Source organism: Ambystoma mexicanum, chromosome 4q (assembly GCF_040938575.1).
Source record: "Ambystoma mexicanum isolate Mex_15411 chromosome 4q, UKY_AmexF1_1, whole genome shotgun sequence".
Lineage (NCBI taxonomy): Eukaryota > Metazoa > Chordata > Amphibia > Caudata > Ambystomatidae > Ambystoma > Ambystoma mexicanum.
The window spans coordinates 1,132,507,556-1,132,531,690 of record NC_090928.1 but is presented as its reverse complement, the minus strand read 5'-3'; the positions used below and the strand labels follow the sequence as shown (position 1 = coordinate 1,132,531,690).

The 24,135-nt window shown below is 44.7% G+C and overlaps 1 protein-coding gene across 3 annotated transcripts in view; it reads left to right on the top strand.

Annotated features, from left to right (window-relative positions):
* TOGARAM2 (TOG array regulator of axonemal microtubules 2) overlaps window positions 1–24,135 on the top strand; it is a 717,735-nt gene that overhangs the window by 679,294 nt on the left and 14,306 nt on the right. For all 3 annotated transcript variants that reach the window (XM_069608717.1, XM_069608718.1, XM_069608716.1), the window contains exon 19: window positions 2,354–2,440. In XM_069608717.1, coding sequence (XP_069464818.1) covers window positions 2,354–2,440 — 87 coding nt within the window. The remainder of the gene's footprint in view (window positions 1–2,353; window positions 2,441–24,135) is intronic.

The window sequence follows — 24,135 nt, the reverse complement described above, 5'->3', positions numbered from 1 at the left end:
TTTGGAGTGCGTCTTCTCAGCATGGGTCCCAGACCCTCTTCACTTGGTTACTCTCTGAGTAATCTTTGTCTGATCTTTCTTCAAGCCACAGCCTTGGTTTACTCCCATGCCAGGGGCTGTGGGTATGATCCGTATATGTAAAGTACGTATCCCCCTTTATTGCTGGTCGGGATATGCCTTCCTAATGTGGTTCCCAGACCCCCTTCACTTGGTCACTCTTTCTCGGTGATGTTCCTTCTGTTCTCTGTTTCGGGCCTTCAGTACTCTCCTGGGTCTCCCCAACCCTGGGACTAGCCACCCTTGTACCTGTAGGGCCTTTGCCATAACTATCCGGTTGTTTGTGGGTCGCCCAGGAACTTCGGCTGCTTCTCTGGCTCACCGGGACCTTACCAGATGTTCTGCGTGTCTCCTCTGCAGTTCAGCAGTGGTTCCCTTGCACTACAATAGCCTCAGTCACCGGCGGGTAAGCTTCCTCTTCTGCGTCATCGGCCTTCTGCAAGTGTGTCTCTCCCTCGAACAATGTCTGCCTCTCTGCTTTGCTGTCCTGCGCGTACTTGGGCACTTTCCCAGCTCATGCCGAGCCGACAACAGAGACGCCATCCTTCGCTTCCCTCTCTGCCTTTGAATGACATCTGACCAATAGGGTTGTTCCAAAGGCTAGAACTCGTGCCTTTGTTCTTGTCAGTGATCTTCATTACTCGTGGCTTCTTCCTCCTCCTAGTAGTTTGTGTCTGAGATATATTACATAAACACCTAGGGACATTGGGTAGTGTGGAATTGGAGGGGTTTTAAGGGAATTTGGGAGGCTGAAAGGGATCCTGCATTCTCCCGAGATAGTCACTACTCTCAATGGGGTCCTCGAGATCCTACCACTCAGTACCACCCCTAGGAGGATTACAGGTAGCGGCCTCATGGAAAGGGGCGTCCCATCTGAAGCAGTGACGATACCTCAGGACCTCAATTAATTGATTGCAATGTTCCCATCCAAATGTTTTTGTCCCCTTCATTGAAGGGACGGACGTGCTTACACTTCCCTCTTGTACAGGAAAATAACTTCATTTTTGGGGGCTTTGTACAATGTTTACCTTCATCTGTTGAGTGGAGGTAAACCTTGAAGGAGTTATCGCCAGTTGTATTTCCTTGGAACGGTGCAGGAGGAAAAAGAGATGCACACCCATAAGGAGGTGGGTTTTTTAACCTTATCTCCAAACTCACAATCTTGCCTTAAATCTGTGTTAAGTAGCACCTAAAATCACCCTAGATTTATAGGAATATTGACGTAGCATTACCTTGAAGATGCATACTTTCCACTGTTTAATAACAGCTTATCAATTCACTAGCCCAGGATTCCACCATTGGAGGAAATAAAAAAAATGTTTTCTTGCTGTTAACAAACTGCCATGTGCATAAATGAATACTCAAAGGGGCATCTGTTTATCCCTGTCTTGAATACCAGATAATATAGCCACAGTGGTTGAGCTGATTAGGTTTTCCCTGATCGAAGAAACATGATCAAAATCTTCTCACACATTTCCTGGATAGCTGGTATTGTGCAAACATATGAGACACGTTTGCATTTGGTTAAGAGATGTGTTATCCTGCCTGGTGTTTCTCTCACCAGCGAGCGCCTAATATTCTCTTTCAGGACCACAGGCTTCATTATGACCCTGGCGGTAAAGTGATAACGGCGCAGGTAGTGCTGCCGGCGCCGTTATCACTCTACTGCCACATTACGAGTTCTGCAGCGGGGCCGCCCTGTACACCTGGTCAGACCAGAAGTGCAGAGCGGCACCCGCTAGCAGAACAGGATGCTAACAACGGTCCTGTTATTAACGGGACCGTTGTTAGCATTCTCTCCATTCCCATTGAGCCCTATGGGGGCTCAAATGGGAATGGGGACGTACCGGGTCCGGGACCTGCGAATGGGAATTACCGGGCCGCAAAGGTCGGAATGGCCCGGTAATTCCCATTTTTCTGGACCCAGACCCGAGTTTGGAGGTAGCCATGCCGCTAAAAACGGCATGGCTACCTCCAAACGCGTAATGAGGACCATGTCATTATTTACCAGTGCTTGCAAATGAGACAAGACAGAATAAAACACTAGCTCAAACCAAGCACGGTGAACCCAGGTGTAGGGCTCATATGGAAGCAGCCTTTTAAGATTTCTGTAGTGGGCGGTACCAGGGTTTACAGGCACCGGGGACTGTGTCTAAAGGCCCTTGATTTGCCCAGGCCGTTAATTTGGCCTCTGTGCCTCTAATTCTCGAGGTACCCCGCTGCTAAATCTGACATGCAATTTTACAAATATGTTCCTCCAGTGTTTCATGATTTTAATTTTCCTATCTCGTTTCAGACAACCTGTGGCTACTGCAACCATTTGCCAGCAGAGTGCAGCTCCTAAGTGGTCGCGCCATGAATGACATCACAGAACGTCTGGCAGGTGAATGTGCTGGACGTGCCACTTTCTCTTTCTCCCACAAATACTCACTGTATCTGTAGGCAATTTGGTTCATGAAATGAAAGCAAATGTACTACACTGCAATAAACTGAATATCAGAATGCTCCCGAGGAAGCTTGGCTGATGGTTAGACCGACAACTGCTGGTGAGCTACAAAAAGGGGTACGCTCCACCTGAATACATCCCTTACACATATGTGCGGAAACCTGGGGTGAGGGAGTCTCTGTGAAAGCTTCCCCTCCATACACCAATGGTCTGTGTCACTGAGCCATCAAGAAGGTATTCTCTCCCTGGGGGAGGGCTGGGCATGTTCCCCGGAAGTAGGGATTCTTCTCGTTGACTGACAGGGATGGAGTTATGACTGCAGGGGAGAAGGAGGAGAAGGAACCAGAGTTGGGGCGTGCCTTCTGTCAGAGAAAGAAGCCTGCTGATGGTACTGGAGAACGAGACCCTTGACAAAATGGATGCTTAACATTTCCCAAGTGTTTTTCAAGCTGTTGGAATGTTTAAATAACAGTTCCCAAGCAGTGGCAAGCATTTCTCTTCGGCAAGCATTGGGTAAACCGCCTAGAAAATGTTCACTGAACGCTTATTTAGCAAGTTTACATTTTTTTCGGGCCCTATGCAGGACTGGTAGGGCTGAGTCAAAGATTAAATACAGCATTTTGGAAGCAGTGTGCTTGCTTAATCAATGCTTAGTGAATGCTTTCCATTTTGATGAGGAGAGCGTTCAGGCTAGAAACCACACCCCAGTATGTTCCCCTTCCTGCCACCCTGTAATATACCATCTCCCCACGGTATCATTACTTGCTGGATTTTCCATAGTATCCGGTGCTTTTGTACATCAGCTCCTTCTTGCGGTCGTAGCTTTCGGAAGCAGTTGATTCACTGCTTCCCAGTTGGTTGGGAACCCACTGATCCCCAATAGCTATACTCGATGAGATGAGAGAGTGAGCATTTTCAGCTGTATATTGACTAAGTGTGGGGTAAGTCACATGACTTCACCACAGGACCTTCTACCCCTCCACCTGCTTATACATGCCTGTAAGTGCTCTCTTCCCTAAGCAGTGGTGTTTACAAACTCTTAGGGTACATAAGGCAGGGTAGTAAAGGGACTTTGGCGACAAGTCCAAGAAGAGCATGGCTGATGACAATGTTCATGGTAAGGCACAATCGCAGAGTGGTGAGTTCAGACAATCCTTTTTACAGATGCTTCTGCTCCTAATATCCGGCCCGTGTTCACTAAATCATGATGGGAATATTATTACGCACACCCTATGAGGCCTCTGTATCTGTAGGCATCATGCCATAATCCTACTGCAATACCCCCAACCCCAGAAGCTCTTGGCCCTCTCCATCTTGCTGGGTGGTTGCAATCAGTCTAGACAAGGGGTACATGCAACATTTTTATGGGAGGCAAAAGGTGTGGTTTGGTGTTTGAGCAAGGTGCCACATTGTCCGTTAGTTATTGCCTCTCCTTCCCTAGTGAACAAATAAAACCCTGTTGTACAAAGGGCTGCAGTGGTTTCACCGCAGCGGTTTTTATAGTGCACTGTTTGGTTCTGGCACTTAAATAGGGGAAGCAGAGGCATGACAAAGGACAGGAAGAAATGGGTGGGTAGAGATAGGATTTTGGGGGACACCCCCATTATAGGAGTTGCCACAACCCAACAGCCCACTATAAAAATTGTGGCAAAGATGATTTATGAAAGTTCATTGAGTCAGCTAGTTTGGAAAAACATGTCAGCATTTCAGGGACATTATCTGTGGGTTTGGCAATCTTCCACTACCACTCCATACCCCACCCACAGGATTGTTTGGCAAATGAACTGCCTGTTGATGTCTTTAAAAGTCCAATTGGTCAGTAACATTGGCAAACCATGAAAAGATAGCATGATCCCTTTAGAGGGAGATTTGAGGGCGGTTGCTAAGGCACGTTTGTGAAACATATTACCAACATTTTTAAATTCACTGGAGTGATGGGATTTTAAAGAGGGGTTCAAACAAGGAGGTTTATAGAATGTTATTGTAAAACCGTTCAATTTTAGAGCACATTGGGCCAGCAACATTAGTCAAAACATTACACAGTTAACAGTGAGGATTGAACATTCTCTTAACTTTGTATTTGTTTATTAGCACTTGGGTTTACATCAGACCATCTGCTATATAACTTAATACATAAACAATCATTTACTTTAACTACACTAATCACCACATATCACCATTCACAATTTCTAAAATGTATTATAAATAATATTATCCAAAATGTCCCCTAGTTTTCCATAACAAAATATATATTATTCATTAAATTCCAATATCTGATTGTAGTTATCACTAATCAAATCTAATTTCGAAACATCAACTTTTCCTAAAACATTGAATCATTTAAAAAATATGCATTATGTAAAAAACAAGCAAAAATGTTAATTGCCATTTCATCCAATTATGAATATTCAATTAATATATATCATAAAGACTTCAAATGATCTTTCAATAAAAAATATGGCAATATCTCTAATTATATGGATTCGTTTCACAAGTACCAATAATTGTATTTGATAGCAGTACATTTAATCTGAATCTCATACAGGTTCTGGCCCTTTCTTATTTGGCAATGTAATCCTGAATCTTTTTTAAATCTGAAACATGCAGATATATTCTCTCAATTACGTTTTACTTTTCAACTGAGCAACATTTGTTTTTCTTTCTCAACACTACTTTCCTAAATATTGCAACATTCTCTAGTGCTTCTTTATTTAACCAATATTTTTCCCAAAAACCTGACACTCCTTTGCAAATATTTTCATCACTTTACAGCACTTATTTCTAGTTAATCACTTCAAAATATTATGTACTTTCTCTACCTCTCCATTATATATAATTTTTGCATAATAAAATAGCTATTATTAACACAATTCCAAGATCTATTTATAGCAATCAATAATGAAATCTGCTTTTCAAACATCAATCTTTCCCAAAATGTTTTATCCGTTAAAAAAAAAAAAATGAATTATGTACAAAGCGGCTAACAATTCAAATTCTCTTTTCATCCTATTTTGAACATTCACTGAAAAGATGTCATAAAGGCTTCACATGATCTTTCATTTCACAAATATAGAAATATCTTCAATTGTATGGAATCTTTTTCCATGTACCAATAACTTTTTGTGTTGGCAGTAAGTTTAACCTGAATCTCATAAAGGCTCTGGCCCTTTTTCTTGTGGAATTTAACACAATAGCTCTGAATCTCTGTAAACTCCGTAAACATACACATATATTCTCTCAATGATTTTTTTCCTCTTCACCATTTGAAAATGTTTTCTTTATCACAAAGATCTATTTTTATTAAAACTACTTCCCTAAATATTCATTTACACCAATATTTTTCAATAAACTTGACACTCCTTTACAAATATATTCATCACTTTATAGCTTTCATTTCTGGTCATCCACTTCAAAATATTATGTACCTTTCTACATCATCATTAGATTTAATTTTTGCACATGTCATTAACCTCCATTTTGTAAACAGGCTGTTAAGAATTTAAACCCAGCTCGCTTCTGATAGCCTGAACTGACACAACCAAGGGTAAACTCTGCAAATATTTATTCTCCTTCTCTTGCTTTATTTTGTAATAACCTGTTTCCTTTCCTTTTTTTCCCATCCCCTTTGGCATTCCAGCTTAATTTGTGTTGCTTTCCTATTTTTTCTTCCCCCTCTTGATATATTTCTTACTATTTTTCTTGAGATTTCTGTTTCTTGGATTTACCATTTATTTTTTTGGTTCCACCTTTTTCTGTTCCTATCACTTTGCCCCTTTCTTCATCTGACTTCTTCCTCTTTTGTTAATTGCCCCTGATTTTTCTCACCTTTCATTTTCTTTTTTTCTCTGGCTCCCCATTCTGCTGCATGCCCATCTTAACGCGCTTTCCCTTTTTCACCCTCATTTTCATTATTACTCTTCAACCCCATTTCTCACTGTTATTTTCTTTCTCTGCCTGAGCTGCTACCGTTGATCGGTTTAGTCCTATGTTTCCAGAGATTATTTAAGATATTCCCATTTGGGGGGCGCATGAACGGACCAAATATTTCATGAGGGAGGGTTGTTACATTTGCAAAAGAGTTGCTAAATTCAAACCAACATTTATGGGCTTGAGGAGCGGTGACACAACTAAAGTGCCATAAACTGCACAGTTCACGTTCCTCTTCATCGTCCCACTCCCTCATCCTTGTTCATCCTCCTCTTCATAGTCCTTGTCCTTCTTGCTCGTAATTGTTCCTGATCCCACTTCCACTTCCTCCCAATTTCTTCATCCGAGACCCTCTTCGTCCTATCCCCTCTTCCTCTTCATATTTCTAGTCCCTCTCCTTCTTCATCATCTATTCCCTAATCCTAGTGTGCTTACCTTGTTCTATTCCATCTTCCTCTTCTTCATTCTAGTCCCTCTTCCTAATCCATGTCCCTCTTCTTAGTCCCTCTTCCTAGTCTCTTGTCCTCATCCCTCATCCTCATTCCTTGTACAAATGCATCATCCATATGTCCAAGTACCGCTTCATCTTCCACATGCTTGTCTTAGTCGTTCTTCCTCAGTCAAGTTCCTCTTCCTTTTCCTCTTCCTGTCCAGTCCCTTTTTTGTCCACGTCCTTCATTCTCACTCTATTAAATGTGTCTATTCCTTCTTCTGAGCCCCTGTCTTTCATCCTAGTCTCCCTTCCAAGTGCCTCTTCCTCATCCCACTTCCTTAACCCTCCCCTTTGTCACTCTTCAGCTTCTGTGTCCTCATCCCTCTTATTTATCATATTCCTTTTTCCACATCCTTAACTGTCTCCCTCATCCCAGCCCCTCTTGCGCGATCTAGCCCGCTCTTGTTCTTTCTTATTCTACGCCTGTTGTAAATGGTTCAATATAGATTACACAGTTCTGTTGAATATCATTTACAGCCTTCAGTATTTGGGGCTTAAAGGTGTATTAATATTGTCATGCCGGGTGGCACAGAGGTGAAAACCATTTTATGGGTCTTCGTAGCAAGCTGTATAAGATCCCGGCTTCATTGCCAAGCTGCTGTAAAACACGTTTGAAGTATTTAATCAGTGAGCAGAGGTTACCAGCTCCAGAATAGGTTCCATGTAATGATGTCCCCGCAAAAATGCAGAGATATTATTACATCGAACATGCGGAGGACACCGCCGCAACCCGATTTTTTATTTTTTTTACAATGAGATCAGGGGCCATCCCCGCCACCAGTTCCCATACATAATATCACCATATATAATGTCGCCAATGGCTTTTCCCGGCGACATTATGCATGGGGACATTATCATCTGATACCAAGTAATATTAGTCACATGAGCCCCTGCCCTTCATCTTGTATGTTCCTTGAGCTAGGGCTGAGCTTTATTGGGCCAACACAAATTAATGCCTACTAACGTAAAATAAACAACTGGAAAAGCAGAAACGATGGGCTTTCACAATGCTTGTTCATTACATGTATAGAGACCATAATGGGAACCAAATCAGTCTTTTCTGAATGGAGTAAAACATTTGAAAGTGACCTAACTTTGAATTGGAGGATTGCAATTACATGGGGCATTGTGCTTGTTAAGGATTTCAATCGGGCGACCCACACCTTGGTCTCAGCCTAGTATGTAGCGCACAACTGAGATGCCTTTCCCTATATTTTATGCATTTTCAACTTGAGATGGTACACAACTCATATCACCCCCCGCCCCTCTTTTTCAATACCGCATATACCGCAGATCACAATGTAACATGAACCAGGCCGGTTGGTGAAAATGCAATATATTATTTATTTTTAAAATTCAAAGGAAATCATACCATTTTTAATATGGGGCAGCAATCACCAATGGGTTGATAATAACAATGAAAATGTAAGCAATGCCCTTGGTTAACCATCTAGTAGAACATATACACCGCACACATGAATAGGATCACTATTTGAAATAGGAGAGATAGCACCTAGGTTAAGGTTTCCCCCTGCAATGTTCCCTCAACCCACAATTAATCAAATTCTGATTGGATAGAAAGAAGCAGGAGGTAGGCAGGAATAAGTTGGAGAAAAAAGAATCAAAATCCGACCTTCCCTCACAAACTAAGAGGCAACATTTTAAACCCTTTGCAATAGCATGAAATGACACTCAGAAATGGCAAATAAATAATTAATATGCGGTTAAAACATTTGAAGTAAATATGATTTATCACTAAGACAACAATGCACAAACACTAGCAATCACAAGGCAATGGATCGACAAGAAGCATACAATTCGAAAATGAGTTGAAGTTAAAACTTGCTGCAGCCAAATGACACATTGGAAACTTTGCAATTTACCCAATTGCCGTTTAAAATGTCAAAAACTGTTTCTTTGAAAAACGGGTGAAATACTCTGATTTGGAGTGTGCTTTTTGGGCTGCTGCATAGATGTATGCAAATAACAAGGGGCGTCCTGGGAGACTCTCTGCCAGACATGAGTCCTGGTTACAAGAGCCTTACCCAGAGTCTTTAGCTAACTATTTTTCACAGGGGAGAAATATCCTAAACATATCAGTCTTGTCCTGCCCTAGGTCAGTCCAGCACCGAAATGCTAGGCAATTCTCCTCTGAACAAGTGTACCAACAGCAACCCCAGACACGTGTTTCGGTCTGGTTAAACCTCCTCAGTAGGGATATTACAGAAGTGAATGGATGGTACTAGCCTAAGATTTGGATGAGATTTTTGTGGTGGAATGGGGTTTAGTTTTAGGAAAATAGAGCAGTTAACAGAGAGAAAATCGGTTTTGAAAGAAAGGAAAATGTTACTTGCACTAGATTATCTAGGCTATATTGTTAAAGCTCCAAGGTTGATTTGCGAGGTCAACTTTGTCACCCCAGTGCTCAAACCCAACAATAAAATATATGGAAATTTGTTTGATTACTCCAAATATAACTAAGGGCTTATAATTTACACCAAAATTGAAAAGAGATGGCGCTAGCCCTTAAACATTAAGGACAGAATACAAGGATAATTCTAACAGTTTCAACAAGTTACCAGGGTATACATATGACTTATTAGAGAGTGGGATAAGGACAAAGGCATGACAAGGTAGGCTGTGTGTTTCTATGGGGTGGGGATTATACTCACAGTCCACTTTTCAGTTTTGGGATTTTTGGACAGTCAACAGGGTCTGGTCACCACATGGCGGCGCGCCTAGCAAAAGTCAGCTGGGCAAGGTCTGGTCACTGGGTAGTGAACAGCTGGGCAATTCGGGTCACTGGAGGGCACAGGTACCACTGGATGCAGTCAGTTGGCAAGCAGTTAGTGGGCAGCAAGCCGGTCTGATTTCAGGATGCAAAAAAGGTACCACCGCTTTCCCCTTTTTGTTAATGGGATATTAGTGGGGGTTTTTCTGGATCAATGGCCTTGTTGGAGTAGGAATCAGCTATGCTTGTGTTTTGCAGTGGGCTCTGGAGTAGGGTCAGCAATGCTTTGGCCTTGTAGGGAAAATCTGGAATCAGCAAGATGAACGGAGATCAGCAACGCAGCGCAGGAACTTGAGGAAGAATGTCTGTCGTTCTGTCAGCTACTCTTTATATAAAGCATGGTGACATCACAGAATTATTGGTGGGCAGAACTGTGCTAGGCCTTCCTCCAAGAAGCAGATAGGACAATCAATGTTGGTTGCCTCCTCGGGGAGGAGTCCCAGTTTATGAGGTTGCATTTTATGAGGTAAAAAGCCATCCCAGAGTCCTTTTTGCCCAAAATCAGTCATAACCTAATTTATACATTTATACATTTGTGGCATTTTAACATATCACATGGGCAGATTACATATTGTATGTAGAGCATAGCAGTCCAATACTCACAATTGTGGGACCTTGTTTCGTCCTTCTACCAGTTTTTCACGCTTTTCAGGGAGAATTATATTACTTAAAATTTTATAACTTTACACATGTGTATAGATTATTATTAGGCATATCAGTGTTACATTTTACAGTGGCATCCTGTACACCTTCCGTGTAATACACAATTCTCTGCCATTTCTGCTCCAAACGGGTCAGTGAATGCTACAATGTCTTAAATAATAAACCACAAAATCACATTTAAACAGTGACATTTTCACATTTTTGCAAAGTCCTGTTGCAAAGATAACCGTCTTCAAAGTTTCTTAATAAAATAGTCTTTTGAAACAAATGGGCATCCTTTGTCCTTCACTGGAAGAATTTTTTCTCTTCAGCTACCCCCAACTGTCATTTCCCCCAGAGTGAGGATGGCGTTTTCCCTGCTTGATTGAAGTTTTATTGCCCCTTATCCACTTCGCACATCCGTGTCCCAGAATCCTATTGTAAGCGGCCCTTGACCAGACCAAAGTCTGATGAGTATGGGAACTTTCTTTGTCTTGGTCAGTCAAAGTTTTCCAACCTAGCAATTGTCACTTTCGTGTCCTGGAAGTTTATGGTGGCTCCATTTGGGGGAAAGGCCTCAGCACAGCCAGCAGAAACCTGCTTTGAAGCTCCCAAAACAGCCACTGATTTTTAATTCCTTTATTTTGTTCTGAATCAAACAAGCCTGTTGAATCAAAAATTCCATATATGTTCCCAGCATCAAACCCCTTTACATTGTTAAACACGGGCAGGGCCTTATCCAACAAGCTTTTAAAACAGATATTTGTCTTTATTTTGCAAAAGTACATTCAACATGTGGTGACTGAAAGTAGCATTTTTCTTGCAAATCTGGTTTTTCTCTTCCCTCGAAATTCCCACATTGTTTTGTAGCCATGGTTAGCTCCTTGTCTGCAGCAATTTGTTTAATGCCAAGGTCTCTATGAAATTGACATGTGCACAGAAAGCTAAAATGTATTTTCAAGCAGTGATTTTTGACATTTTGTAGCAAAGGTTTAAGCATTTCTCTGTGCAGCTGAAGTAAAGCTTTTGTTGATTTTCTCAGATTTGGCTGGCACAGCCTGCCCTTCAGGAATAATGCTCTTTTCTGATGGAGAACAATGTGAATATGGCTGAGCATGATAGGGTCTTGACAATACAAGTAGTTTGATGAAACACAGATGGAAATGGCGTCAGAGCAGTCTCCTTTTCAATGTGAAATATTCCCTTTTTCAATGGGAACTTTGGGCTGGCAGCAAAAGAGTGCTGCTGTTTTCACTCTATTTCTTTTGTATGTGTACAAACACACTGGCAGGCTTCTTCAGTGTGCACCCTTATTCCATCCTGCCCAGTATGTGCTTGGCAAGATGGTGCAGCCATCTTTTTGTCACTGCAAAACGCAGTTTTGAGGCCATGGTGCTCACGGGAGCCAGCGCAGCCATTTTGCTGGTGACTGCAGATGCGCAGGTTGGTGATGTGGGGGAAGTACTGCTGAGTGGGTAAATATATCCCACATGCTATTTTCTTAGCATTTTCTTGGAGTTTCGGGTACAATTTGTAGGCATTTTCTGGCTGTGCCTGCATGTTATTGTGGCTTTATTGATATGTTGCTATGCCCATGAGAGATTTACTACCCCGCAAGCTCCTTGTGAGAGGTCACTGGAGACTGCAGAGCTACACTCATCTTACATCTCAGCCCTGGAAACGTAACTGATTCCGAACAGTCAGCCACCCTTCACCAATGGTGAAGTCTTATTTCAACCTGCTAAAGGGCATATGGTCAACATATTGAATCTAGCTGCCTTCACTGCAGGTACGTTGGCGCCAAAAGCTAGAATAAATCTGTCTATACCCTGACGTACTTAACAACTATTGTCCTGTCATCGGCAGGCAGCTACAAGACAAAACCACTTTAAAAAAGTATGTCAGTTCAATTTACCAAACACATAATGAAGGACACCTGCTAGTGCCACACAAACGTCGGGTACTTAATTATGACCACAGTATACTGGGTGGGAAAAGTTTTTTTCTTCTAGCCCCTTTGGATTTTGGCATGACTGCTGTTGTCCTTCTTGTTCTGGTGCCGACATGTCCCTGTCGCTGGCAAATAGCTTCGAGCCTGGGAGGAAGCCAAGTGTAGAGCTCTGGCTGATGCCAGCAGTCTCCTGATTGGACAGCTATCACGAAGACTATCATGTAAGATAAGGCACAAATCCCCAACCAACATGATTTCATCAGCCCTCAAGAGGATTTCTGCAGAGCAGTGTTGAAGGTGAGCATTGTTACACAGCAGCACACAAACGTTAGGAGAACCCTACACCTGCCCGAATAAAACGGCACTGGTGACCTCAGCACAAGGGTGTTCTCTCTTTCAAAGAACATGCATCCTTCATGCAGCCTTGTTTCCGCAATGACGCGCATTGGCCAGCAATGCTCCTGCACCGTGGCGTCCTAGCGATCACCAGGTGAACGCTCACAGATGAGCACAGCATGGGCGAAGTGGGCTGCATGCCAGCACAATGCTGTGGAAAGGATCTCCAGGATTAGCAAAGTGAAATACCTAGCTGGCTATGTAATACAACTCTAATATGCACAACCTCAAGCTGAGACTCTTTGAGCACTTTTGAGTTGCTAATGGGCCGTGCTCATAATCTAACAAGAAACCAGTTGCTCACAAAAGAGAACTAGTTGTTACAGAGAAAACCACCAGTCGCGTGCAGTGAACCTCTTAACGCACAACTCTGATTATCAATGTTACATTCCCAGATCTACTCTACATGTGAAATATCCCAGGTTCAACTCTCCTGCCTGCCTACCCCATCCGGAGGATACTCTTCTTCCCCATTTCCTAGTCCATCAGGGGCAAAGAGAGTAGATAAAAAGGCTGTGAGGTGGAACGAGCCAGTACATTCAATGCCTTTGTGAAAAGCATTAAAAATAGATCTACATTCCACCCCCAAGAAAATACTATTCTGGCTTGCTACAGATTTGCAATGAGGTAATAGAGCAATGGGAAGACCATGGAATAATTCATCACTGCACTGCGTGGCCTGGCCGTCAAATGCAATGGTGGCCCGACGCATGCTGAATATTTGAGGGATCCACTTATGATGAAAGTGTTGTATGCATGAAATAAGTGGGGAGTTGTGGAGAAAGGTAGATCCCATGATTGAAGAGGCAATAGAGACCGCTAAATAAGCATAGTGCACAGAGTCCTGCATTAATTAACTAGACTCAGAGAGAGGGGCAAAGAAGAGTATGCAAGGAACATAGTAAACAAGCCTACAAAGCAACTTAAGGAAGTTCCACCCAGACTGATGAAAGCCCAGAGTGCAAAGAGGGATGAGTAAACCCAACCAAGAGGGAAAAGTTCAGAAAGGAAGCAGGTCTTCTGGCCAAGGCCAAGGACTGCCATGCGTTGAGCATTGTTTGCAGGGCATGTGGGAAGAATGGGCAAATCCAGCAAGTGCCGTTTTCCCGCCAAGTACAAGTCATCTAATGAAGTACACAATGTCCCAGTGTATCCCTAAAACGAGAGTGTAAGTGGTGAAACAGTTATGAGTGTCAACTAGACACACTCTAAATGTTGTATGCTAAGTTAATCAGATGTGGAAGCCAATGCCTAGGGGAAGGTGCCTATATATATTCTGGGAGAATTAAGAAGGTACTTGCATTTCAAATAGTGATGCGCAAGTCGTACAGCGCAACAGGTCACCAGCAAAGGTGGCATTTCATTCAGCTGGGAAGATCAGATCAAATAAGGGCTCATTCTTGGTCTAAACAATGCGCAGCAAGTTCTGGCTATGTAAGAACAGATGATTCAGTTTCGGCCTACAGAGGTCAGAGAATGTTTTCCGGAGGTATTGACGGATAGTGTAGGATTCCTAGGCTGGATTTACTCCCAAGGTAAACCCAAAAGAGGAAGCTTTTCCCATCACTGCAAAGTTCGGATGATGCCATGGTACTTCTGAATAAAATAATGGCTCTACCTGAAAACCATTTGAAAGAGAGGGGTCATAAAACACACACAAGCTTCTGAATGGATCAGCCCCCTTGGTCGTGGCTAGGAAAGCCAATGGATTGGACAGACTGTGCACTGAACGTAGAGGGCTGAAAGAAATGTGGTGGCAAAACATGTTTAACTGCCCAACATCAACAAACTGCATTACTATGATTTGCAGAGCTAACTATCCTCCCTAATTGTTCTAAAGTCAGCATACAAGCAGGTGAGATTGTATCACAGCTTGAGAGACCTCAGCACCTTCATTACCCCTGTTGGACTCTGCAGATGTGGGCATATGCCCTTTGGTTTGATATCTGTGGCCAGTGTCTTCCAGGCAAGTATTTTCAAATTCTTTGGAAAGCTGGAGGAGTAAAATGTTATCAAGACAACCTCTTGGTTCTGAGAAATGACCAGAAGTTATAAAAGATGCAGTTGATATTGATTGATATTTTATTTCTATCACGCTCGTACACAAGTGTTTCAGAGCGCGACAAGACAAGGGAGGGGAACAGGGGAGAACAAAACGGCATTCTTACTAGGCCCAGTGACATTGAGAACGTGCAAGTTCATGGGAGAGGGGGAGGGGAAAAGTGCATGGAAGGGGGAGAAGTGGAAAGTGCAAAGCAGAGGAGAAAAAGATAAATAATAATAAATAAATAAATAAATAATAAAGGCAACAAACAGTGGTAGTGCAGCCAGCAATTTGCAAGTGCTAGGTGGAAGGTACCAGGCAGGGTAGGTCTGATAAGTGCAGGAAGAAAAAGTGGGGGGTGCTGTATGAGTACAGATACAGACCCCAGTGCAAGGGGTTGCCCAGAGGCAGTGCGGGAGGGTGGCAGGGTGAGCAGGTACTTGGGCCCAGAGGACAGAGGGTGGCCAGCTGCACGGTGCCAAGAGAGAACAGATCAGCCGGGGAGAGGGGGAGCGAAGGCAGAAGAAAAGAGGAAGGTCTTGAGGTGCTTCCGGAACTGGAGATGGTTCTCAAGTTTTAGAGTGGCAGGGAGGCTGTTCCAGAGGGAGGCCCCAGCCGAAGACAGAGATCTGCAGAGGTATAGCTGAAGGTATTTTGGACCCAGGCCCCAGAAAGCCTTGTGGACAATGGAGAGTGTTTTGAATTTAATCCTTGCATCCACTGGGAGCCAATGGAGAGATTTCAGAGCTGGAGAGATACGACCCCAGGGCTTGAGGCCAAGGACAAGTCTTGCAGTCCTGTTCTGGATTAGTTGCAGAGTAGATGCAGGTAGATTTGAAAGAGGCTGTTACAATAGTCCAACCTAGAGAGAACCACAGCTTGAGATACCATGAGCTTCTGAGGGAAAGAAAGGAAAGGCAGGGTACCTCTGAGGAGGTGCAGTAGGAGGTTTGACTTTTTAGAGACCTCAGAGATGTGGGCGGAGAAGGAAAGGGTGGAGTCAAAGATGACCCCCAGGTTCTTAGCCTCGCAGGTGGGGGTAGGAGGAGGGCCAAGGGAAGCAGGCCAGAGAGTAAGGGGAAAGGATGGTGAAGGTGTGCTGATGAGGAGGATCTCCGTCTTGCTGGCATTCAGACAAAAATCATTGGCGGCACACCAATCTTGAATGGCAGACGGCAATCAAAGATGAAAGAGGGAGAGGAGGTGGCCAAGGGCAGCCTGAAAATGAGTTGAGTGTCGTCAGCGTAGCACTGGAAATTTGAGCAGAAAATGGCAATGCAGTGGGCGAGAGTTGCCAGGTATTGGTTGAAAAGCCAGGGCGAGAGGTTAGACCCCTGGGGAACGCCACAGGTAGAGAGGAAAATATATGATAGGAAGGACCCAAGTTGGACCTGGGAGGGTCGATCAGAGAGGAAAGAGGGCCGCCAGGCCAGAGTCTGATCAGTGATACCCAAGTTTTGAGTTCTTTCATATAGCAGAGAAAAAATTGAAATGTTGACAAGACAAGATAGGCTACCTAAGGTATAGCTACCTAAGGTATGAACTTGGCAGAAGTCTTCTCCTTTCTTGGTTTAGATGATGCATTTCCCTTGTCCCTTTGGTTCCCTACTCTTCTCCTGCCCATTAACTTTTAACTCTATGTTGACCTCCCTCTTTCCCACTTCCTCACAGAGAACTGCTGCCTGACCACCCTATGGGACCCAGAGTGTGGAACATTGTTTAGATCCTTGGGGAGGATGAAGGTTCTTTTGCTGGTGGTGTTACACTGTGTTGTGGTCGGTGACTACACTATGATCAGTGGGTTTCATGAGGTCCACATGTTCCATGTACTTGAATAAACACAAGAAATTACTAGGAAATTCTGCCTCCAGTGTTGGTTGCCATTCATATCCATATGCTTATAAGTCGGTATCAGCCACCTTTAAAACTGTCTGTCGAATATCAAAATCTAGAGGGCAAAACTGGTCAACCTTATGTTGTGACAATGTTTGTACACACTCAGAGATCAAAGAATGCGCCTGAAAATTCTTTCTGTGCTATATATTCTTTAATTTTCGCGCCCCTAGATCACTAGAATTTTCTGGCGCATTCTTTGATCTCTGAGTGTGTACAAACATTGTTTCATTTCCTAGGTGGTTTTATAGACTTCCTACCACCCAACTCAGACTGGATGCGACAGCCCATTAACACCAAGATTCTCTAAAACGAACAAATCTCAAATCAACAAAAGTGTCGCCTGGCAGAGTAGTCAATCAATGGAGTCTAATTACGAATATATAACCTTATGTTGTGATCTACACTCTTTTCTTCCCGCGGATGTGCAAACTCACCGGACCACTGGATTCAATGGGAAAGTCACCTGCTCCTGTTGAATCCTATCGGCAGAGGGATCCCATTTCTAAGGAGGGATTGTACCAGCTGGGAAGATGTATGTTGGGAGCCTCTGTGCCGCGAGCATGCATGTAGAGGTAATTAAGGGGCGTGGGGATAAAGAGGCAAGGGTGGCGCGAAAAAGTGTGCACACCATTGCAGCACTCGCTCATCTGGCCTCCTAGTATGCGATCTCCTACAGTTTTCCTTCTCAGAAAAAAAATCGTTGGCCTTTCACCAGGCAAATGCAGAACCATCATATCATCTGTGCTCTAAAATCTTTTTCACTGGCTTCCTTCATTAGCAATAATAGCATTGAAAACCCCATGTCTCATCCATCAAGGGACTCGTGTCCCATCTAGCTCAAGCTGAGCGTCAAAAACAAAGACCCATTAAATCTCTGAGATCTGCCAGTACTGTGCCACTTACACTAATGCCTGCCAAAAGAGGAGGTTTGGAGGTAGGACATTTGCGGTTGCGCGTACTACCTTTTGGAACCCATTGGCACCTAAGATTCTGACAACAACGATAAATGTTGCTTTTCACACCTCACTCTTTTCCTTTGTGGCTAGATGACACCATAACTCCTGATGCGGGACTCTGCGAACTATCTAGCATTAATGCGCTCCTCCCAGCCTTCAACTCCCCCTATATCTTGACGTGGGAGGACCAGCTAGACCCCCTACCTCTTTACGAGGCTATGCACCTCAGGATGTCTATCCTATCCCAGCATGTACTCCTTCATGGGCCTGTTCTCTGATTCATATTGCTCTTTCTATGTACCCTGCACTTGCCATGCGCCGCCTTCTGCACTTATCTGATCAGCAAAGTGCCCAGGCTTTGAGTGATCTGCTTCCCCCTCCCCTGCCCCTCTCTCCTTGGGGTGCCTCAAAGTGGTTGCATCGCAACAGGCGCTTTAGAATTAACACATGATTAAATACATACTTCCAGAGCACCTCTGAGTGTTGCTAGCTTAAATCACGATACTGACTGAAATGTTTCAGCCTGTTTCTCAAATAGATCAGGGTGCTGCTAAGTAGGATGTTCATTGTGCCAGCCTGTGAGGGGCCCTGCTCAAATAAATAATGATTCCAATAGTGGGGTGATTATTAGCTTTGCAGATTTACTTGTAGGAGCACAGCATGCCGGAACAGTGAGTTTGTTATCTTTAGGGACCATCATGAAGTGTGGGTGTACTGCCTCCATGGGGCAAACCCCATGCTGCTCATGTGATAACACGTCTGTTGTAAAAAAATTAATGCATTTCCATCGCATCCATATCTGAGGGATGGATATTATATTTGAGGGAGATATGTGCAGACGCATTGGCCCAGACACTTCTGCACTTTACACTGTCTGCTCTCATGCCCTTTGGGTGTTACATTTCCCCCACAAGTTAAGGAATGCACTATTTATAGGAAAGTCTACGGAGCCGACTTATTTTCCATCGAAGTCTATGGCTGTGACTTTACTCTTTTCTGCACCTATATAGATGTTAGAATGGTGCACCCTTTTGCGTATTAAAGGGGGTTGAAAAGTACCACCTAAAAGTATTGTTATCCACGATCCTTGAGCAGTGATATTACGTAGCCTAATGTTGGGGCAGTTTTTTTTCTTGCAAACTGGATTTCTGAATGATTTTTCACCTCCTGCATGTAAGGACCGGAGATACTTTTGCACACCAGTGAATACTGGTACACACAGCACCTAGGGCATAGCTAATACTTTTCTGCGACAGGGATGACGCAATGACTGAATATTCTAGCGGATCATGGCAACCTTAAGGACAAGGACTGGTGGGTGGAGTGGGGGAGGCAGGCAAGCTATTGAAAGCCCAGAGGTCTGAGCTGTAATCTGCACATACCTGCTAACCAACACGCCTTTCCTCAGGGCGAGGGCGTCATACTTAAACTACTGCAACTCTCTGTTACCTTGACTACTGTTCATCTCTCTACCATCATAGGCCTGCTTTGATTACCTGGGGCTGGAGGCTGCTGAGAGGGAAACTACTGCTCCACCAAGTGAGTGCGGTGACTGCCGGGCTGTGTGCCCTTTGAACTGCCCCCTTCTGGTTTTCAAATCCACTCTGCTGTGCTGCAGCGTGTTGTGTGCCTCTGCGCCTTTCAGGCACCCCGAGGCAGCAGGCGGGAAAGCGGGAGGAAAGGGAGTAGTCAGGGTTTCCATTGCAAAGCAGTTCCTGTTTGTTTGTGAAAGAGAGCAGAGGTGAAGAGAATAAAGTGAAGGTCCGTGACAGAAACCAGTGTTGCGTCCTTCATTGAGAGAAGTAGAACAACTGGCGACGAGGATCATACTTCGCGCACCAGTGTCCTCCTCCTGCTCAGGGCCGGCGATCCCGACGAGCCCATTCCTATTCACGGCGGTCCCGCCTCCATACTCCCTTCTCCTCCTGCTTAGGGCCAGCTGCCAGCTACCCCACCGGGCCCGCTCCTCCTCACGGCGATCATGCCTCCATACTTACATCCGCCCACACAGGTGATCCCACCCGCTCTGAACTCTTATCCACAGTGATCCTGTCTCCAATGCGACTGCCGCCTCAGTGCAGAGGTGATCCCGCCTTGCACACATCCAGGGCGACCCCGCCTGCTGAATACCCCGCGACAGACACGATAAGGACTCTGCAACAGGCATGGCGACCCCGCCCTGCACCCACAGTGCCACAAGCCACCATACAAGCGACCCCTGCAGTGGCCTCGCATTGAGGCACGAGCCACACAAGGATCAGCAGACCAAAAACACAGCACAGCAAAGCTGCCTCCCAGCATAGCCCAGGACTCAGAAAAAGCAGAGACAGTGTCAAGATAGCCACACCACACTGTCAACTCGCCTGCACCATGCAAGGGATAGATAACAGAACAAGACAAGTGCAGTGACAACACAAGGCATTCAAGTCCAGAGGTACTATACCCCACCTCCTCACAACCCGCCACGAGGCAACACTGACATTTGGGCAACAGTAGACGCCAGGGCCACGATGAGCAGCCCTGGGTCCCCAGTCCGCCCCAGAGCTCAAGCCACCACTGCACCGCTCACATCCAAGGCACCCCTATTGAGTAATCACAAAGGGTATATATAGTCGACGCTGTAGAGAATGATTCACTGTTCAATATCTAGATATTTTTAAGGCAAAGGACGTGCAGATGTCATGTCTGGTATCCTAAAACTCAATGAACACTGTCACGTTTGATCTGGAAAAGTATATACATATATGCACCCTTATTGTTCAAACAAGTTCAGAGGACATTGGTGGCATACGTTTTCCGGAAGGACAAGACAATGCAACAAATAAGAAGCAAATTATGTATCATTAACAGTTCATTCATAAGACAAGAACAATTAGTGAATGAAAAGGAGAAAAGCTAAACTTCAGTTCATTCAGAACAAGAATTATTATTCAACACAATTATTTAATACAAAAAATGAAAAAGAAAAACTAATCTTAAATATATTCATCAATTTAGCTAAACCAAAGAGGTGTAACTTCCTTTATAAAAAGAATATTCCAAAAACCTCTGTGGGACCTGGTGCATAAACATCCATTTGTTAGTCTGCCTACCTGTAAGTGAACATCTTCATTTCACAAAAAATGCCCCTGCGTGTAGTTTGTGCACATTTGACCTTTTCAGCGAACAATACCACCTTCCTCAGAGAAATGACAAACACCCTACGGGGGAGGCAGACAAAAATGTGATTTAGAAAACGTAAAAGTGTTCAGGTTAAGGATACTCTAATATAGTTCACATCTGCCCATGGTGTAGTAACTCCCCGGGTTTGGATTTACCCTTGATGCAAAAAGTGAGGAGGGAGTTCCAAAAAGTAGAATCTTCGGAATCGAGGGCCCTATTGCGGAAACCGGTGTCCGGTCAAAGGATCGAATACAAAGGGTTGAATGGTCAAAGGTTCGAAAACCAAAGGATCGCATTTATTTTTAATTATATATTTTTGGGGGGTTTTCGTTTAGTGAAAAAAAGTGGTTTTTACCACAAAAACAGGGGTTGGGCCCCCCCCAAAAAAAAAATGTAAAAAAAAAGAACATTCGATCCTTTGGTTTTCGGCCTTTGACCTACAACCGCGGAAACCACTCCCATTCATGATAATGCCTCAGAGTGACAAGGGACCCAGGTGGATTGAGCGGGTAGAGGATTTCAACCACTTTGTCAAGGTGGCAGGAGAGGATAAATCTCCTGCACTAAGCGATATGTTCATTAACTTTGTAGGGAGGGGGATAAAAACCATTGTAAAGACTATACCCCGAGAAGAGAAACAGGATTACACAGCCCTAATCAACACCCTCAACAGAAAACTGATCATTGAGCCCAACTAAGACTACAAACGATATGTGTTCAATCAATGCAAACAGAAACCGGAAGAATACATCAATGAGTTTATCACGAGCCTACGCGTAAAGAGTGCCCGCTGCCAATTCCACTTGTTCTCCACGGATGAAGCTATATGGCTACGCGTGATTGAGGGTTGCACATCACCTTCCTTCCAGAAACAGCTGCTTAAAAGGCGGTTAACCATTGACGAAATGAACAAACTGGCCAGGATATTTGAAAGATTGGATGCCCAGGCTGCCACTATTGAAAACAAACCTGGACCCAAGCTGGACCATCATGAAACTATTGCAGCAATTCAACCACATGCACAGAGGCCAGGAGAAAAGGGGATACCAATAGGAAGACCAAACCACCAACCACACCTCAGACCACTCCGACAATGCTATCGATGTGGCATGAATTTCCCACATTCTGGGACCTGCTGGACCCTCACCCAGAAGTGCTCTAACTGCAGGAGGGAAGGGCACTTTCAATTGGTCTGCAGAGAAGGGAGACCATTAGCCTACCACAGTCAACCCCATCACACTACCACGGGCAAAGACGGTACGTAAGAGCGGTAGGAGAGGGAACAAGCCAGGACCCAACCTAAGAGAATGACCCACAGGACCAATACATCGGTTGCGGGGATGAATATGATGAACCCCCGCACTCCCATCAACCATACAGGGACCAACAGTACCAATACCAGTACGACTACAACGCAGAATATGACCAGTCAGCTGGACGAATACATCAACCCCATCCAAGATAATCAGGAGGCGAGAGAAGCACCTAGGATCCCCGTCAACATAGGAAACAAACTCTACTGTTTTATGGTGGATTCAGGTGCAACAGTAAATATTATGAGGGAACAGGAATTTCTACACATGCCCGAGAAACCAGAACTTTTGGGAAACGACACAATGGGGAGCAGCAGTCCCCCTGCACTCAATCGGAGAGTTTTGATGAGGACTGTCACACAATGGATGAACTCTTGACACCACCATCCACATCATACGCTGCCCCACAAAAGGCTGCTGTCTACTCAGCTACAACATGGCGAGCAGCCTTAGGCTTATCAACATCCATTTTCAGGAAGAAGTAATTCAGTCAAAAAAGATGCCACCGGCAGAAATAATGATGCGGTACCAGGTCCACACCATACTCGCGAGAAAAGCTGAAAATCAGGAGGAGATCATATTGAGGCCATATTGAGAGACACTTGCAGAAAGGAACAGGCAAAATATGACACCGATGTCAGAAGGAGAGCTGCACCAAAAGAACTTGTGATAGGGGATGAATTATTGGTGAAACAAACACCGACCAGGATGATGGGTGCACAATATTGGTCGAACCCCCTGAGGGTAGTAGACCTCAAAGGATTGATGGTGACAGCTCAGAATGCAACACAGGAAATGACGTGAAACAACTGTATATTTCAAGCCCCTCATCAAGAGTGAGGAAAGTGACACACCCCAATTTGACCGAGAACCAGAGGCCAAGGAAGCCCATGATGAGCTGTGGATTCCCCCGGAGGCCGCAGGACCGAGTGCAGAATGGACTCGCCTGCATCGCACCATAAGAAAGCCCACACGCCTGGTGGAGGAATGCTAAGCCAACCTCAGAACTTTTATCCGGGAGTGAAGTTGTGCGCCTCTGTGCCTTTAAGGCACCCTGAGGCAGCAGGCGGGAAAGCAGGAGGAAAGGGAGGAGTCAGGGTTTCTATTGCAAAGCAGTTCCTGTTTGTATGTGAAAGAGAGCAGAGGGACTAAGTGAAGGGCCGTCCTTCATTGAGATAAGTACAACAAAGCGGCCCTTGCTATGATTACCTTGTGGCTGCTGAGAGGGAAAGTACTGCTCCCACAACTGAGCGTGGTGACTGCCGGGCTGTGTGCCCTTTGAAATGACCCCTCAAACCATCAAATCCACTCCAATGTGCTGAAGCAGCGCTTGCTTGAATTAGCGCGTCGCCGGCATCCGGCGGAGGGCTGTCGGAGGTTTCTCCCACGAAGCATGTGGATGATGACTTGCCCATCACTAACAACTCCCTGTTACCTGAAGACTGTCACCGACAAAGGAGTAATAGGCAATACTAATAGGCAATACTGATACTATGTCAGAACTAAATCAATGTAAATGTAACCCAGCAAGCCGTTTTCACTGAAGCCCAGTTTTCCAAGGCCACTATGTCAGCCCTGCAGGGAAACATACTTGCTCTGTGCTCGAACTTCTTTGCCCCAATGTGGGGGACATTGCCGCAGCCTCCAATCTCTCCCCTTCCCCCATCATTTATTCTTCTGGAGACACCTCCACAAATCCTGGTCTCCTGGCCTGCCCCCTTTTCCATTCTGCTTGCTCCATTCCACTGCCCCCCAACCACTAGCATAACGGGAAGCCCTCCTTTCCTCCCACAGTGCTGGGAGCCCCACTGCTCCAGGTCCAGGTGGGTCCCTGTCCCAGCCCTCCCTCTGAACGCCAACCACAGTCGGATGCAGCCAAGCCCACACCCTGACATGTTGAATGCTGAGCTGGGGCCTGACTGCAGATGGCTTCACAGGAAGGAGGTGCAACACCTCTGGACCCCCAGCCGCATCATACAGGAAGCAGGAAGCTCTTTCTGCTTCTTGATTCTTGTCTGTGTGCAGCGCGGGAGTCAGAGGCATAGTGTTACACAGCAGACC